Raw genomic sequence first — 18,616 nt, forward strand, 5'->3', positions numbered from 1 at the left:
AAGTGGAGTATGAAGTACTAATCTTCACATTGAGCTAAACAAGCTTAATTTCCATCTATGTTTTTTGCAAGTTTAAAAAATTATGAAAACTTAGTCGTGTTAGATTGGTGGGAAAATATCATACATCAATAGCCTCTGATTTAGTTGTTATTGCTCGTAGGGTTGACAATTCAGAGCATTTGAGTATTGTTTTAGTCCATATAAGAAATTATTAGACAAGAGGGTAAACACTTGGAGGAAGATTTACATAAATGTGTGTATGCTTTAAGGATTGACAAGATGAAGAGCAACACTTACAAAATCAATGTGGGATCTCAACATCAACCTTAGGACATGTTTGGTTGAAGGTTATTATTGATAACCTTGGTTATCTATCAAAATTATGTTATTTAATCTTTTTTGATTCAAGTAATGAGTGATTCCTAGGTATTTGAGCATGTCCGTCACGTTAACAAATGGGAGATATAACCTAGAATGTGATTACCTTAGAAGTGTGAGATTTTATGTGATTCCAGGGTTTAACAAAAAAAAAATCCCAAAATTTTTTTCTCAATTTTTTCCCCAAAATGAGCATTCTAAAAAGTGATTCAAGCAACATTAGGTTATGTTTTATTTACCATAACTTTAGTTATGTGATTACCTGGTAATCACATAACTAAAATATGTATGATAACTTGAACCAAACGCACCCTAAATAAATGTTGATAAAGGTTATCCAATTGATACAACAAAACCAAACCATGTATGACCCACTTCCACCTCATCCTCGTCATCTTACATGTAGTAAGTAGAATTACATTAATGATATCTTTATTTCAAAATAAGATACATAGACTATCTACATGGGAGATCAAAGGTAAATTTGGATCATAACCATAAATATTCTTTTATACAAACTCAGTCTTGCGATACAATGAGACATAATATTCAAATTATATTATATGATACAATGAGACATAATATTCAAATTATATTATATTATATTATTTTATTAAAGTAAGAATGTCATATTATTAACATATAACAATGTATATATCATCAAATTAATCAATAAAGTTATGATATGAAAGTAAAGTAGTCAAAACATATCATTCCAATAAATTAACGAAACTCAATACTACTTGACACTGATATAATGTCTCTTGTGTGATTGTGTAATAAATCATGTCAATGAGTATCATTTGATGTTAACACTCAACACCCTTTGAAATGTTAAAATTTGTATAATATTGTTATTTTTTTAATAATTTGTCTCAATATACAGAATAAAAGGATCACCAACCTCACCTAGTGGGATAAGGCTTGATTGTTGTTGTTGTATTTGTCTCCATATAAAATAATGTCTAAATTGTAGCATTCCAAATGAAAAACAAATATTGAACTTAACTATATAGTTGATAATATTTTTTTTCTTCTTCATTTTTTTCCTTCGGTCCCCTCCAATTAGTGTTGTAAATGGCAATAGGAGATGGCGGGACAATTAGTGATCATAATTGCTTCAGCCACTTAGGAGGTTGAAATTTTTTTACTATTTTATACATAATTAAATAATATATTAACTAGCGGATCAAAAATTAAATAAAGGATAAAAAATTAGAAGAAAAAATACTATAAAACATATTAACTAAAAATAAAAAAGTTAATCTAAATATTTTTTAAAAAAAAAATAATTCTTTAAATATACATATATATTAAATTTAAGAATAATTTTATTAGATTTTAATTAAGCTTATTTAAATTATTCCAATCATAACTAAGAGTTGATTAAAATTATTAATCTAAAGTTTCAACTAAATCCTAAGTAAAAAAAAAAACCTGATGCTACGATGTCGGAAGCATCCTGAACCCCGGCTCAGGCGGCCAGACAACAAGTTTGGACCCGTTGCCTAACCAATCCAAACCCATCGCGCAAGCCCAAACGCGTTGCCTGAGCCCAACGACGGACCCGAACGCATTGTCTGGGTCCGACGACGGGCCTGGATGCATCACCCAGGTCCGACGAAGTGTCTGAATTTGAAATGCAAAAAATGAGAGTTGGGTTTTTGCAATGGTTGTGACACTGATACCAGGAAAGAGGGCGCAGAACGGAAGGTGGAAAATGAAGGAGAAAAACACTTGATTAAAACCGAGAGTACAAGGAAGCTAAAGCTTAAAAACCCTCAAGTAAAGCTCAAGTGGATGTTTGATGCCTTGCAAGAGGAGATCACCTTCTTTCTTATAACAAACGTCGGGTGCTCTTTGGGTCCCATCGACACGTTTGGTGATAAGAAGATAAGAAGGAATCTTGTTTTACAGCACACCTATGCTACTTTACAGCACACTTGATAGCACGCCTATGCTACTTTACAGCACACTTAATTCTACTTTATACAAAGTTGCCAGAATCTTCTTTATTAAAATTGAGTAGTCGTTTCATAGGTCCATCATGTTTGCTGCTTTAGACTTTAAAATTCTTCATCTTGGATACGCAATCTGGAAGGAGATATGCTGCATGTGATAATTGTTCGCCGTTTTCATTCCACCAATTGTCCTTCCCTCTTCTTTTATTGCACTCTTGCTTCTTTAATGAGTGTATGATTCGAAGCTGTTGTAATGCGTTGACGGTTTGGATTGCGGCTCTTTGTTCAAGCAGGTGTAACTCTTCTGAGAATTGATTGTATTTGTCCAGTGAGATTGGGTAGGAGCTATGTATTTCACTAAGCTTCCATTGGTACTACTCAGCGAGGTTGAGAGGATCTGCAGCATCCTGCTCAGCGTTGCTTGTGCTTCTGGGTTTGGTTGATTCTCCACCTCCTTAAGTGTTGGAACCACCAAGGCTAGTTGGCCTAGCTCCTGTTCCGGCCATTCTGCCAAAATTAACACAGATATTAATCGAGATAAAGAATCTGCTACCTGATTATTTTTTCCGTCAATATGTTCAAATTGAACTGATAGGCCGGCTCCAGTGATATAATCAATAAAAGAAATCCACCGTATTCTAGAGGGCTTGTGATTAGCGGTTTTGCCGAAAAAGCTGATAATGGCCTGACAATTGGTTCTAAAGAGTAGTTCCGATTTATCAAGGAAATAGATTTTGAGAGCTTCCATTGTATTCACCACCGCATAAATTTCAGCATCAATTGTTGATTTCGGAGGATTAAACTTTCCGCTGGCGCATATTTTTTCAGAGGAAACTGGGTCAAATTTCCTTTTCTTCCACTTACACATGCCTCCCCATCCATCCATACACCCATCAACTTCTAGAATTATATAGCAATCTGGAGGGGGTATTTCTAGGTCTAGAGCTGCTTTACCTTCTCTTTGACTTGATGAATTAAATTTCAGTCTTGCTGATTTAGTCTTTTTTCTCCGTTAGGAGATGTTTTTGCATAAAGGAGGCCTAGGAGTTTTCCCAAGTTCGGGATGTAATTTCTTGCATAATTCAATAATCCCAGCCATGATCACATACCTTTGGTAATCTTGAGATCACTATCTTTGAAGTCTGCGATTTTAGATATAACATGAGGCTGTAGTTTGATTCTGCAGTTTCCTATAATGGCTCCAAGAAATTCAATCTCTGGTATAGTAATTTTCATTTTAGTTGGGCTCAAAACTAGCCCATTTGCTTAGCAGATTTAGAGCATTCTCTGAAGGTGTTGTTCATGGCTCTTTTCATCTGGTGAAAATACCAATATATCATCGATGTATACAGCTATGAAGTCTTCTGTTCCCTTAAAGCATAAGTCCATTTTTCTCTGGAATACCGCGGGTGCATTTTTTAACCCAAATGGCATTACCAGCCATCCATATAATCCGTCAGGAACCCAAAAAGTCATCCATTCAATAGAGTCAGGATGCATTTGCAACCTGATGAAACTCACTCTTTAAGTCAAATTTTGAAAAAATGCAGCTATTACTAACCTTCTTGAGGATAGTATTGATGCCAAGCAGACTATATTGATCCTTGTGAGTTATATCATTAAGGTGTTTGTAATTGAATACCAGCCTTTCTTTGTCTTTCTTTTCTTTCTTGGTAAATGGATCAACTGTCATCCCGGAATTTACTATAATTGCAGTTGTCCGGTGTCTGCTCTTGCTGGGTCATAATTCCTAAATCCAATAATGCTTTCATATGCTTCGTAAAGGCTTCCTTTTGGGCTGGAGTAAGGTGCTTTAAAGGCCTATCTTCAATAGTGAATTCTAGATTTTTGATGTCCAGCTGATAAACGATTTTATTCTTCTACCAGTGCTGCAAGGGATTTTCTCCAATAACTCCTTGTTCCTTGAGTTTTTGTAAGAGTGGTTTGAACTTTTGCTCAAAAGTCTGACTTATTTTTCCCACGAAAATGTGAACCATTTCCTTAATCTGGATATACTCTTCTTCTTCTAATTCCAACTCTTCTATTGTTGCATGGACAGATGGTAACGTATTAATAGTAGTTAGATTCTTGTAGAATGTTACTGTATTTCCTTCAATTCTGAGTTCTCCATGCATAGCTCTTATAAAATTACATCCAATAATAAATTGGATGTTGTCGCCTAACACCATTGGAAAACTGTAAGTGTAGGGAATCCGGAAGATATTATCTCTGATCATCATTCTTCCATTCCTTAGCTTCATATTAGCGATTTGTTGTGAATTTATACTGTTGAAATTGACTACAAAGCTGTTTTGCTCCAATGCTTCTTTCGGGATTGATCTTTGGTCCACACAATAAGTGGTTGCTCCCGTATCAAGAATCGCCTTTAGTTTGAATCTTGGGATTCCTGGAATTTCAATTTCTACAGTTAAGTTATATAACATATTTTTCACTAACCTCGGGCTCTGCGTAGCAGCTACTGTTTCTTCAATAAGCATATGGGTTGCTTCTTCATCTTCTAAATTCTCAAAGTCTTTTTGCAAATCTCTTTCTAATTGTAGAGCTTCATAGTGAGATTTATAATAATCGACTTCCTCTTTTAACCTTTTGATCTCTTCTTCACACCGTATAATATAATTTCTCTGCTCCTGTATCAAATTCATTGGATAAAATGGTGTTGATGGAGGAGTAACAGGTACCTCTTTGTTGAAATAATATGGCCCGCATAAGTTGCAAACGGTCAGGAAGCAGTCAGGGCAGTTCTTGCTCGTTGTATGGTTGCCCTTTTACAACAGGTGCAGATATGTGATGGGGGAGCAAAAATTCATTTATTATGCTTCCATTTATGAAGACAGCTAGATTGGGCTTCAGTTAATCTTACTTGTTGTCTGTAACCTCCATCTTCTAATCCAAGCATGTATATTGTATTTAACTGTAATGTTTGGATGGATTTTTTACCACATATATATCTTCCTCTCCTTCTGATATACTAAAAATAGCGTCACTTTTGGCTTCCCCTTCTTGGACGGAGAGAATGTCGCAGTCTTCTGGTAGTTCTAGTTGCTCAAAAATAGCAACTCTTTTTATATTTCTTCTTTCGTTGGGGCAATCTTTGACAAAATGTCCTTCTTGACCACAGAGATAACATTTGCATTTTTTGTTACGAAGTAATGTTTTCTTTTCTCAATTCAAGCATGTGAATCATAAGTCTTTGATTGTCTTACCCCAATTTTCCTTGATCCAAATTTTTGATAATATCCTGGTATGGGAATTTGACTATAGAAAGATAAATCCTTTAGAGATCGCTTAAAGGCTGCATCTTTGCATTCTTGTTCAAGGAATTTATAGGTAAAGATGATTCTTGGAAATACTCCCACTGTTAATCCTGGGTGTCTTGCTTCAAATGTTATTTTTATCCGGTTTCCAAGATCCCCAGGCATTTTAAGTCAGAACTTTTCGGATAATTCTGGTCCTGCATAGAGTCATCCTATTTTTGCTGTTAACCTCATATAATCATTGATATATTGGATAATATTCTTCACATTATCACAGGATAACTTTTCCAGATCTCTATATGCAGCATTTTGTATATCTGTAGAGCCTTGAGTGGGATCTTCTGCTGAGAAAACAAGCCTCATTTGTGATACAATGTTTTGGGTTCCTTCCCTTCCTTCACTGATAGATATAAGAGCATCGTATTCAGTGGCATAGGTCATCCTCCATTGAACCCATGTTATCTTTTCAATTTCCCCCAATAAATTTTCTATGAACTCAATTTTCTCTTTGGAATCTGTAAATGCTTGTGATGCCACAAAATTCTTGGTTATAGATTCCCACCGAGAAAAGGCGTCATCAAAGAGATTTAATTGTTCTGGTATCACAAATAATGTCCCACTTTGCTGTTGTGCAGAGGGTAAAGTCCATAGTTCATTATTCATTCCTCCCTTAAACTTTGCTTTTGGAGGTTGTTGCTCATAGATTGGTTGGAAGGCTGCTCATAGATTGGTTGGAAGGCTGGAGGATTTGCCGTATTATTTGCTGGCGGATACCCTGGCGGTCCCATTACAGTGTCTGTAGGGGTCGGTATGGAGATATCACCGTACTTGTAGAATAAATTTGTTCTGATGCTGGTGTTACTTCATCAACTAGCCGCCTTAAACTTGGGTATTCCATTTCACAATTTGCTGCGATAAGCTCACTTTCCCCACCACCTTTGCTGGCGAACGGGTTTATCCATTCAGTGTCTGATTCAGGATAATCATCCCAAATTGGTTTGTTAGAAGTTGAAAGGGATCCAAGTATGCAATATAATCCAAATAAGAATCATCAATATCCTCATAATTAGGAGTAGGATCCAGGAATCGCGGTACAGAGGCCCATGGGCTTGTAGTCGCTGCCTGGTCTTGCTCGGAATTATTTTGGATTGAGTCATCTTGTACTAGGACTACAGCTGTCTCTCGAGGCATTAGGAGAGAGAAAATGTCATTGGCTGTAAAATGACGAGGTTGCTGTGAGGTAGAGGCTTTATCTTGAGCTGATTCAGGAATAGTGTTTGGTTTATCAGTAGAACCAAACCCTTTATCACCTCGTTCAAAGTAACTGAGGTGAGGTACTTCATAAACTTCTGGAAGAGTTATTTTCTCCGGTATTAATTGTGCAATTTTTTGCTGTGGAGAAATATAAACTAGAATATTAGTTCTATTAAATAGAAGAACTTTAACTTCACCTCGATAATCAGAGTCAATAACTCCGGCCCCGACTTCAATTCCATTTTTCCATGCCAAACCTGAGTGTGAGGCTAATTGCCCATAATAGTCATAGGGAATTTCAATTCGTAGCCCTGTATGAACTAAATCCCGCCCATATGGTTCAATTATAGCAACATGACTTGCAGAAATATCAAGTCCTGCTGATCCCTCCGTTTGTCTTTGTGGTAAAGTTGCATGCTGAGAAATTTTATTAACAAGAATATGAGGTTCAGGTGTCGAAGAGTACCTTTCATCTTGATCAATAATCTGCTTTCCTTTTTCAATATAGTCGTCAATATCACCATATTCCTCATAATATTCATCAGTTGTTCCTTCAAAGTTTGTAAAGACTCAAGGCTTTACTTCTATAAGAACTGCCAGAATTTCTTGAACTTCTTCGTCTTTGTTGTTATATACTGGTTGTTCTGATGGTTGTGCAGCAGCATAATTGCTAAAGCTAAGTGAGATTCGTCCATCCATCATTGTTTGACTGTTGGCTTCTTATGGCTGTACTGGGATTGATATTTGGGTAGGATTAATTACCCAATTAAGACCTTGTAGGCTTCTTGTTGAGAAGTAGGCTTCTTGTTGAGAAACTTCGTCCAAGTAAAGCATTAACCCCATGGGAGGTTAAATAATCTACCACTCCCTGTATTTCATAAGCAAAGCCTACATTAGGAGTGATAGAAAGCCTACCTACAAGTCCTCTTATGATTAAGAGGTTGGCTTCACTGTTTTGCCAGGCTTCATATCCTCTTGTAAGAATGGAGATCTGAATGTTTCGGTAGAAGTCCCCGATGGTCATCATGATTTCTGGGATGACATAAATCATTTGGCTTCCAGATGTTAAATATACTTCCATGGTTGCCAATATTGCTTGGTCACCTTGCCAATAAGAGCCATTGTTCCTTCTCATTGTCGATGTAATATTTGGACATGTACCTGGAGAACGCCCAAATGAATGTATTGCATTCGGCTTCTTCTTAATTGATTAAAGCTTTCTTCTTGAATAAAGCTTCTATCAACTTGATGGTTGTCAGTAACTAGCATAGCTTCTTCATATCTGTGCACATAGACTCTGTGATGTGCATCATCTCGTCTTGAATGATAAAGTACCTCAACTAGTACTATGGAAGCACGTTCTTGCATTGATAGTTGTAATTGAGCTTCGGGTTCAATTTGTTGTTCCAGCATATATCCCGTAGCTGCTCCTCCAGTGAGTTACCGCCCAATTCTTCGTGCTACTTGTTGAGCGTTGTGGAGTCTTCGTTGAGTTCTTCGGTAGCTTCTTATTTGATCTTCAAATAATGGAGTGGTGGCTACTTGTTGTTCTATTCTGGTTGTAAAATACCGGAAAATAGAGAATAATACTAAGGGAATTTTCCGGAATTTTTAAAAAAATTTCGGGAATTTTTCGGAGCTCGTACGGACGAGTTAACGGGGATAAAAACGGGGTCCGGAAAAGCCTATTTAGGCTACCCATTTAAGCGAGGAAATCTTTATTTTTATATTTCCTTTTTCTTTTTCTTTTTTTTTCTTTATTTTCTCTCTTCCTCGCCGTTTCTTCCTCCCCGCTCGCCCGACAACCATCTGCCCTAACTGCCGAGCGGTTTCTCCTCTTCTCTACTTCTCCCTCGCCGAGCCCCTTTTTCCTTCTTCTCTTTCCCTTCTTTTGTGCCCTAGCGAGTCGCGAGCCTCCACCTCTCCTTCCCGAGCCGAACCCTCCTTCTTCCCTCATCTCTCGCGACGCCGGCCTTCTCTACGCCGAGCTCTGCACAGCACCACCGCCGACACTCTCCCTTCTTCCTCCCTGTCCAAGCGCCGGCGACGCGCGAGCACAGCCGAGCAGAGCCCTACTCTTGAAGCCGACGGCTACGGTTTGATCTCTCCGGCGACCATTTTTGGTTGTTGTCCTTGCTATTTCCTAACGCCGGCAGCCGGCCACTGTGCCCTAGATTCCTTCTCGCCGCAACCATAGTGCTGAGTGCCTCCCCTCTGCTCACTTTGGTGCCCTAATTGTGATATGGGAGGTAAGGAATTTTGTGTTATGTAATTGGGTATCTTTAATTGGTGATATTCACATCTTAATCCGATTAGAGAAGGCCTAATTTCTGTTCTTATTATTAAATTGTTGAGAATTAAGGCTCGGTCGGTGAATACAACTCCGGTCATCTTTGTGTGTGGGTGATTCACAGCTTTGGGCATAAACCAGTGAGGTGAATTGAGGTAAGGTTTAGGAGTTTGATCTTCGTTATAGATGATTGATATTTGTGTTAGCAATAATTGTTAACTTAGGTTTAGAATTAATCTAATGGTGTAATTAGGGTTAATGAGGCTAACCCTAGATGGTCGGTGGATTAGGAATTTGTTTAGCTATTTGTTTATAATTAAATTAGCTAAATTGTACGATTTACCACAAGACTTTGACGCGAGACGAGTATCTCAACGTCGGATTGGACCATATTGGACATTTCTTATCGGAGGCGGGTACTTTGACTTATGTCTTTTGATATGCATAATAATGTTTTTAACATATAGCAATGATTATGTTTCTCATTTGCTTCGGTTGATCACTACCCGATCTATTGCATGCTTGTTTGTTTGTTTTTATGCACATCATGTTAGTATATATCTGATTATGCCTATTTATAGAGGTAGTGACACAACCATGTTATTTATCATGTTCAGGACCTAGGGTTTTTGATACCTTATCTGGTCTGTGTACTTTGATTTGATTCACTTCCCGATGGTACACATTTTACATGTATATGGATTATTGCTATCTTTTCGATGCCATGTATCACGCACCATTCGCGTGATTGCGTCGATAATCTGCTCCATTGTTATCGAACACGCGCCATGATTACATGTATCCGTACACACCACCACTCGTGGGTTAGTGGTAGATCGACAGTGTGTGATAGTTCGATTATTCGCTCCGCTGGTGACTCGGTAGCCGTGACGATTCTGCTCTGTTTGGCTCCACCGGTTTAGTGTAGTAGCGTGGTAGCCGGTTGGACTTGTTTGGCTCGGTTGGTCCGCTCGTGGGTAGTGTGACACGTGGTAGGCCGTGAGATACCTCCCGTCGCATCGTGTCAGGAGAAGAGCATCGGCTCCCCACTTATGATTTGGGATAGGAGGATAAGCGTACTCGACAAGATCCCGTCCACTCGGCGCTCGTCGGGTAGTGATGTCGAGTTGTCAACCACCCACTCGGTCTCACCATTGTGTGTGAGATGGTATTGGCGTCGGTGACCATGACATTTGATCATGTATGATCGTTTATTGCTTATGCTTGCTGCATTTATTTAGATGCATATGATTGACATGCATACATGATTTATGACACTCTCGATCCGATGACCTGTTGTACTTATACCTTGGTCTGGTTATCGCTTTTCTCCTGTATTCCTCAGTTGCATTTATCTTTCTTGTATCAGGAAACTGTACGTATGATTAGTGCTAGTTGTTATATTCTTTATTATGCATATCAGTTGATACCCGCTGAGTGTTGGACTCACACCCTCCTTCGTTGTTATTTTCAGGTTGATGTTGTCCAGAGAGTTCCAGTCGCTAGTCCCCATGCAGTCCGCGAGGATGGTTATTTGTCTTTTGGTGTTCTTTTCTAGATTATGTTTGGACTTATTCCATTTTGGATACTTTGGATCTTGTATGGATTGTTTTACTTGTGGATGACTTTTATTTGGATTCGCTTTTACTGCATGCCTGCCTAGAGGGCAGAAGAGGTAAATTCATTGTGATTTGTGTTTTATGAGTGTAGTGGAGTAGGACATCGATTTTGAGCTTTATGGGTGTAGTTGAGTAGGGTGGATTTTGAGTCTTCTTATCATTACTATTTAACTGCGTGGTTGTGTCAGCAGAGGCTGAAATTGATATAAACTGTGTGGATATCTGTGTTATTGTTTGTTTATTATTGTTATTATTCCAGCCGCATGTGGCTGAGGTATATGGTGATGTAGAAAGTTTCAGATTGTCCGCCGTACAGGGGAGATGCTGCCGAAATTTCTTCGAAGTGACTCCCCCGGGGCGTGACACTGGTGGTGGCCATACTCCCTTTAGCTTTTCTTGTTCCTCCTTCAGAATTTTGTAAGGGTCTTTGAATACCCGGAGTTTTCCTACTTTCCCCTTTGCTTTAGGGGGACCAAGAGATAGATTTTGTAATTTAGAAATAAGGTCTTGTGGAAAAGGAGGCGAATGTTGTTTTCGAAGATCAGACTGGATTTCTTTTAAGGTCTCAGCTATTTCGACTAGCAATTGGATTTGGGTGCTATTTTGTTTGATGATTACAGCGATTCCAGGTGTAATACCTTAGTAATCGCTTGGTTTAGCAAAACCAATAGAAGGGGTTTCTATAGGATCAGTTGAAGAAATTGCTTCTCTGTAAGAGGTAGTATTTCTTGTAGTAATAAAAGTGCTCATAAAACTTATCAGGACTTACAGGGACTCTTGGAGTTCAGGTGAGGGCAGTTCCTTCCCGGAGAATCTCATATAGATGTGCCCTTGGACTTTCTTAGGTCTCCTGCCTTTCGTGCCAAGTTAGGATCTCTCCGTTTTGTTCTGCGCCCTCTTTCCTGGTATCAGAGCTTGTCGTACTCTTCTTGTTTGGGCTTGTTGGTATTATGCAACTCGAAGAAGCAAAAGGATAGATCCTAACTTGGCAAGAAAGGCAGGAGGCCTAAGAAAGTCCAAGGGCACATCTATATGAGATTCTCCAGGAAGGAACTGCCCTCGCCTGAACTCCAAGAGTCCCTGTAAGTCCTGATAAGTTTTATGAGCACTTTTATTACTACAAGAAATACTACCTCTTACAGAGAAGCAATTTCTTCAACTGATCCTATAGAACCCCTTCTATTGGTTTTGCTAAACCAAGCGATTACCAAGGTATTACACCTGGAATCGCTGCAATCATCAAACAAAATAACACCCAAATCCAATTGCTAGTCCAAATAGCTGAGACCTTAAAAGAAATCCAGTCTGATCTTCGAAAACAACATTCGCCTCCTTTTCCAGAAGACCTATTTCCAAATTACAAAATCTATCTCTTGGTCCCCCTAAACCAAAGGGGAAAATAGGAAAACTCCGGGTATTCAAAGACCCTTACAAAATTCTGAAGGAGGAACAAGAAAAGCTAAAGGGAGTATGGCCATCACCAGAACAGAACAGCAAGTAGCCACCACTCCATTATTTGAAGATCAAATAAGAAGCTACCAAAGAACACAACGAAGACTCCACAACGCTCAACAAGCAGCACGAAGAATTGGGCGACAACTAACTGGAGGAGCAGCTACGGGATATACATTGGAACAACAAATTGAACCCGAAGCTCAATTACAACTATCAATGCAAGAACGTGCTTCCATAGTACCTGCTGAGGTACTTTATCATTCAAGACGAGATGATGCACATCACAGAGTCTATGTGCACAGATCTAAAGAAGTTATGCTAGTTACTGACAACCATCAAGTTGATAGAAGCTTTATTCAAGAAGAAAGCTTTAATCAATTAAGAAGAAGCTGAATGCAATACATTCATCTTCTCCAGGTACGTGTCTAAATATTACATCGACAACGAGAAAGAACAATGGCTCTTATTGTATTTAGGGACAACCGATGGCAAGGTGACCAAGCAATATTGGCAACCATGGAAGTAAATTTAACATCTGGAAGCCAAATGATTTATGTCATCCCAGAAATCATGATGACCATCGGGGACTTCTACTGAAACATTCAGATCTCCATTCTTACAAGAGGATATGAAGTCTGATAAAATAGTGAAGCCAACCTCTTAATCACAAGAGGACTTGTAGGTAGGCTTTCTAACACTCCTAATGTAGGCTTTGCATATGAAATACAGAGAGTGGTAGATTATTTAACCTCTCATGGGGTTAATGCCTTACCTGGACGAAGTTTCTCAACAAGAAGCCTACAAGGTCTTAATTGGGTAATTAATCCTACCCAAATATCAATCCCAGTACAGCCATCAGAAGTCAACTGTCAAACAATGATGGATGGACGAATCTCACTCAGCTTTAGCAATTATGCTGCTGCACAACCATCAGAACAACCAGTATATAACAACAAAGACGAAGAAGTTCAAGAAATTCTGGCAGTTCTTATAGAAGTAAAGCCAGGAGTCTTTACAAACTTTGAAGGAACAACTGATGAATATTATAAGGAATATGGTGATATTGACGACTATATTGAAAAAGGAAAGAGGATTATTGATCAAGATGAAAGGTACTCTTCGACACCTGAACCTCATATTCTTGTTAATAAAATTTCTCAGCATGCAACTTTACCACAAAGACAAACGGAGGGATCAGCAAGACTTGATATTTCTGCAAGTCATGCTGCTATAATTGAACCATTGTTAAAAATTTCGTTCCGTGCTGGGCGGAACGGGCGAAACTTACCGTTCCGCCCGCGCATCGAAACCGGCACCGAATTAGGGAAGATTTCGTCACGTCGTGAGTCGCTCGTTGTCGCGCGGCAGCATGGACAGCGTCGCCTGAATCTTCCCGTGCCGCCGGAAGCATCGCGGGGCGCCAAAAGCGTAGGGGGCGAAGGAGGCATCGTGACACGACGTTTCTGGCGCTGCCAGAAGCGTCACGGGACACCTCCGGCGCCGTCGGAGGCGTCCGCGGGGCGTGGATGGGTCGCGGCTTCGCGTCGCGTGAGTCGCGGTTTTGGCGTGGATATTGTGCAAAATTAATTTTGCAATTTAAATAAATCAAACAATTCTCATTCCCACTTAATTGTGATATTTAAAAGAGGCTTTTATAAGCCCTAATTAAATTATCCTAATAAAATATAAAAAATATATATATTTAATTTTTTAAAAAAATAATAAATTTTATTAAATAATATTCTAAAATTGTTTTTACTATTTTAAAAATTCTAAAAAAAATTAAAAAAATTTATAAAAATTCTAATAAATCAAATTTTATTCTTATAAATTTTTTAATTATTTATATTTTTTTACTGTTTTAATATTTAATTGATATTCTATTTTTTTTACTATTTTAAATATATATTATTTAAACTATTAATTAATTAAATAAACAAATAGTTAATTTATATGATTATTATATATAAAATAGTATTTTGTATTAATTTATATAATTATGATTATTTAATCTGGACATTGGAGAACTATAAAGGTTATCTAAGTAAAATATTATAATAATCATTGCTTTCATTTAACATATTATATTATGATGTATCAATTTTAATTAGAGTTATTTATACATCAATTGTTTTTTTTTACAAAACTATATTTAATTATTTTTTATAAAAATATGAAGTTGTTTAATAATGGAGAACTTATATAAAATCAATATATAACTTATTTTTAAATTATACACAATAAATATATTTATCTAATAATTACTATATATATATATACATATAAATAAAAAAAATACCGAAACTGTATCGGTACGGCACGATACGATACCGAAACCGTATCATTCCGGTCTGGAACCGAAACCTCGGCACGGGTCGAAATTTTAAACCTTGAATTGAACCATATGGGCGGGATTTAGTTCATACAAGGCTACGAATTGAAATTCCCTATGGTTATTATGGACGATTAGCCTCACGCTCAGGTTTAGCATGGAAAAGTGGAGTTGAAGTCGGGGTCGGAGTTATTGACTCTGATTATCGAGGTGAAGTTAAAGTTCTTCTATTTAATAGAACTAATATTCCAATTTATATTTCTCCACATCAAAAAATTGCACAATTAATACCGGAGAAAATAGCTCTTCCAGAAGTTTATGAAGTACCTCACCTCAGTTACTCTGAACGAGGTGATAAAGGGTTTGGTTCTACTGATAAACCAAACACTATTCCTGAACCAGCTCAAGATAAAGCCTCTACCTCACAGCAACCTCGTCATTTTACAGCCAATGACATTTTCTCTCTCCTAATGCCTCGAGAGACAGTTGCAGTCCTAGTACAAGATGACTCAATCCAAAATAATTCCGAGCAAGACCAGGCAGCGACTACAAGCCCATGGGTCTCTGTACCGCAGTCCCTGGACCCTACTCCTAATTATGAGGATACTGATGATTCTTATTTGGACTATATTGCATACTTGACCTCCCTTTCAACTTCTAACAAACCAATTTGGAATGATTATCCTGAATCAGACACTAAATGGATAAACTCGTTCGCCAGCAAAGGTGATGGGGAAAGTGAGCTTATCGCAGCAAATTGTGAAATGGAATATCCAAGTTTAAGGCAGTTAGTTGATGAAGTAATACCAGCATCAGAACAAATTTATTCCACAAGTACGGTGATATCTCCATACCGACCCCCTACAGACACTGCAATGGGACCGCCAGGGTATCCGCCAGCAAATAATACGGCAAATCCTCCAGCCTTCCAACCAATCTATGAGCAGCAACCTCCAAAAGCAAAGTTTAAGAGAGGAATGAATAATGAACTATGGACTTTACCCTCTGCAGCAGTGGCGACAGGCAGCCGCAGCGATGGCGGCAGCAACTGTTCAAGGTGGAAGGAGGTCTACGTTGACTTTGACCGCAGCCTAAACCACCGTCTTTCACAAATGCAATGCGGTTGAGGTCCGCCTCTCACCTAGGTGCCCCTAGGCGATCGTCACAATCACCATTTAGAACATTGCCTCCAATTTATCATGAGTATCGAAACATTAACACTATACGAAACAACATTATTCCAATCAAAGAAGGAAGCACCGACATGGCATAAGATTTTGAACCCTATATAAAGTTTTAGGGGGCAAAGATCATGCTAGGAACAAAAGCCATTTTCAGCATGGTTTGTGACATCCCATAGCAGAACCCGACATCTTTATACAAACCATGTGAGTCAACTTGAGTTTCATTTTTTTCCATGCATTACACATTTCCTTTTTAATACTCAAATTGTTCGACATCCCTAATTACATAGTCAACTTCTTTAGCACTTCTACTTAACTTGTTCTCATATGATACTTTTCACCACCACAAATTTATAACTTCCAAGTTTTACCACGAGAACATACAAAGTTTAAAATCTTGAGTCATGCTAAAGTTTCAATTTTTGACTGAAAATATACTTATTTTAATATCATGTTGACATTCCAATGTATAGAGATAGTAAATTAGAGGTAGAAGGAGAGAAGAGATGAAAAAGAAAAAGAAAATAAGTCAACTATATATTTAAGTTTAGACTTTGTGTTCTATCTACAATGATAGGGTTTTAACATTATCTTGCATGAACACAAACTATACAAAATAACAATATTATCTTAATTTATCTAGATATGTCAAATGTTGATATGACGCAATACTAATTGACATGATACATGAGAAATTTCTTGCTGAGTAGTATCAAGTTGTGATAATTTATTAGATTGATCGTGAAATTTCAACCATGTTGCCTTGTACAAGATCTCAAACCATGGAGTCATACTTTTGAATTATTAACTATTTTTGGAAAACTTTTAGAAGTTTGATGTCACAAAATGTTGACATTTGGAATATTAAACTTTAGAACTTCAAGTAAAACGTGCGTTACTTTGTTTATGAGTTGGTATTTGAAATATGAACTTAAGTGTTTGGTTTAATGATGTTGAACTTGTTTTAAAAACATGAACATGTGATAATGCATTTATTTGAACTCATCGAAATTTTCATTATACCAATCAATAAGTAATAATATAAAATCTCATTAAATAGTAGATTTATTGTTCTACTATTCCAATCTTCAACCTAAATCCGTGCACTCTCTTCAAAGTTTACACATAAAAATCTTTACTTGTGATCTAGGCTTTACTAGCTAGGCCATGTTATCAATCTTGCATAAACTATGCTACCATAACAAAACCAATTTAAGTCTGCTAAATATATGTCCTCCTATCTGACCACCTAACCCTCATGGTAGCTGATGTAATCACACTCCCCCAGACTAGTTTGAGTTAGCAGGCGACAGAGGCCAATCTGCATCCTTTTTCTGCCTCTTCAATCAATCAACTATCTTTTGCTCTTCCTTGGGTAGTGAAGCAGGAGAGTAGAGGAGGCACCACACAGAAAGAAAGTGGATCAATCTCATCTTAAGTAAAACGTTAGGTTAGCTTTCCATCTACCAAATGCTTTCCATAACCATGGTTTGTGGGGTAAGAAAAAGTTTTGGTCCTATTGTGTAATGTGAATTAAATTTAGGATGACGACTAGTAGTCTAACTCAAATCTACCAATTGAGCAACTAAGGTGTTAGAGGTATCACCTTTCCCATCTCCAAGTAGACTGCAGCTCTATTAGTGAGGTAGGAAATGCCCCCATCATCAAGCTCCATAGCTAGAGTATAATGCTGAATCGCAGTCTCAAAGTCATTTTTCTTGCAAGCAGCATTCCCTGCTTCTTTCTCCTTCTGGGCCTCCGCCTTTGTCTGCTTAGCTTCCTTTGCCTCCTCCGGAAACTCCATGGGCTCCGGCTGTGGCTCAGGTTCTGCTGGTTCTGGCTGAGACCTCGCTTGTGGAGGCTCAGGAGACTCAGTCACCATCTCATCCGTAGGTCCCTTCATCTTCACATTAAGAAGAACACCTACCGCTTGCATCATCCTCGAATCAGAGAGATACATGTTGAGATTGTTAGGGTTTTTCTGGATATCCGTGATCATCCTGAGAAAATCAGGTTGGTGAAGGTAACCTCTGGTTGTCGGATCCGCTGGCAGCTTCGTCCAAATCTCAGTACCCTGAAAAATCTTGGCAAAGAGGGAGGCCCCTTGCGGCGACGGGCCCCTGGACCTAGCCGCCGAGGTGCGGGCATCGGCAAGACCGGACTTCGGGGCCTCACTGGAAGGATCAATCGCAAGGCCCTTCTCGTAGGCTGCGACTGCCTGTTCGGCGTCGCCGAGCCCGAGGTATGCAGCGCCGAGGCGGCTGTAGCCCTTTGGCCAGTCGGACTTGAGCTCGACCGTCTTTTGGGCGTCTTTGAGCGCGGCGTGGTAGTTCTGGAGAGAGGCGTATGCAGCCGAGCGATTGGAGTGGAGGACGTGGTTTCCAGGAGCGAGGTCGATGGCCTCGGAAAAGTGACGGATGGCGTCGTCGAAGCGGCCATCGGCGAAGGCCTTGTTGCCCTTTGCTTTGGCGTCGTCTGCCATGGTGAGGGGGAGAAGAGTCGGGCAGTTCCCGATACGAGTTTACGACTTTTGATTCGCACAGCGAGCGAAGCAAATGGGAGGGACGGAGGGCTTATGAAGCTACAACTTGGTAAAAACGATTCTTTAGATGTTCCTGATTCCGCACGAGAAAAGGCCGACCGTTGTTGTCGGAGCTGTCTCGATGGCCTTGGCCCGATTAGAAAAATGCACCCTGTTATTTTTTTTATACCCTGTTTGAAAATAACTTAGAAGAAATTGAATTGAATTTCATTAGGAATTGAATTCTGGTAAGAATTGAATTCAATTTTTATGTTTGAAATGGATTAGTGAACAATTGAATTGAATTGAATTCTTTAATTTGGAATCTATTTGAATTGAATTCCATT

General features: G+C 38.6%; 1 protein-coding gene across 1 annotated transcript in view; it reads right to left on the minus strand.

Annotated features, from left to right (window-relative positions):
* LOC122052155 (hsp70-Hsp90 organizing protein-like) overlaps positions 1-18,328 on the minus strand; it is a 37,375-nt gene extending 19,047 nt beyond the window's left edge. Inside the window, exon 1 of the mRNA XM_042613550.1 lies at positions 17,355-18,328. Coding sequence (XP_042469484.1) covers positions 17,355-18,230 — 876 coding nt within the window. The 5' untranslated portion in view covers positions 18,231-18,328. The remainder of the gene's footprint in view (positions 1-17,354) is intronic.
* Between the last annotated feature and the right edge of the window lie 288 nt (positions 18,329-18,616).

Source organism: Zingiber officinale, chromosome 3A (assembly GCF_018446385.1).
Source record: "Zingiber officinale cultivar Zhangliang chromosome 3A, Zo_v1.1, whole genome shotgun sequence".
Taxonomy (NCBI): Eukaryota; Viridiplantae; Streptophyta; class Magnoliopsida; order Zingiberales; family Zingiberaceae; genus Zingiber; species Zingiber officinale.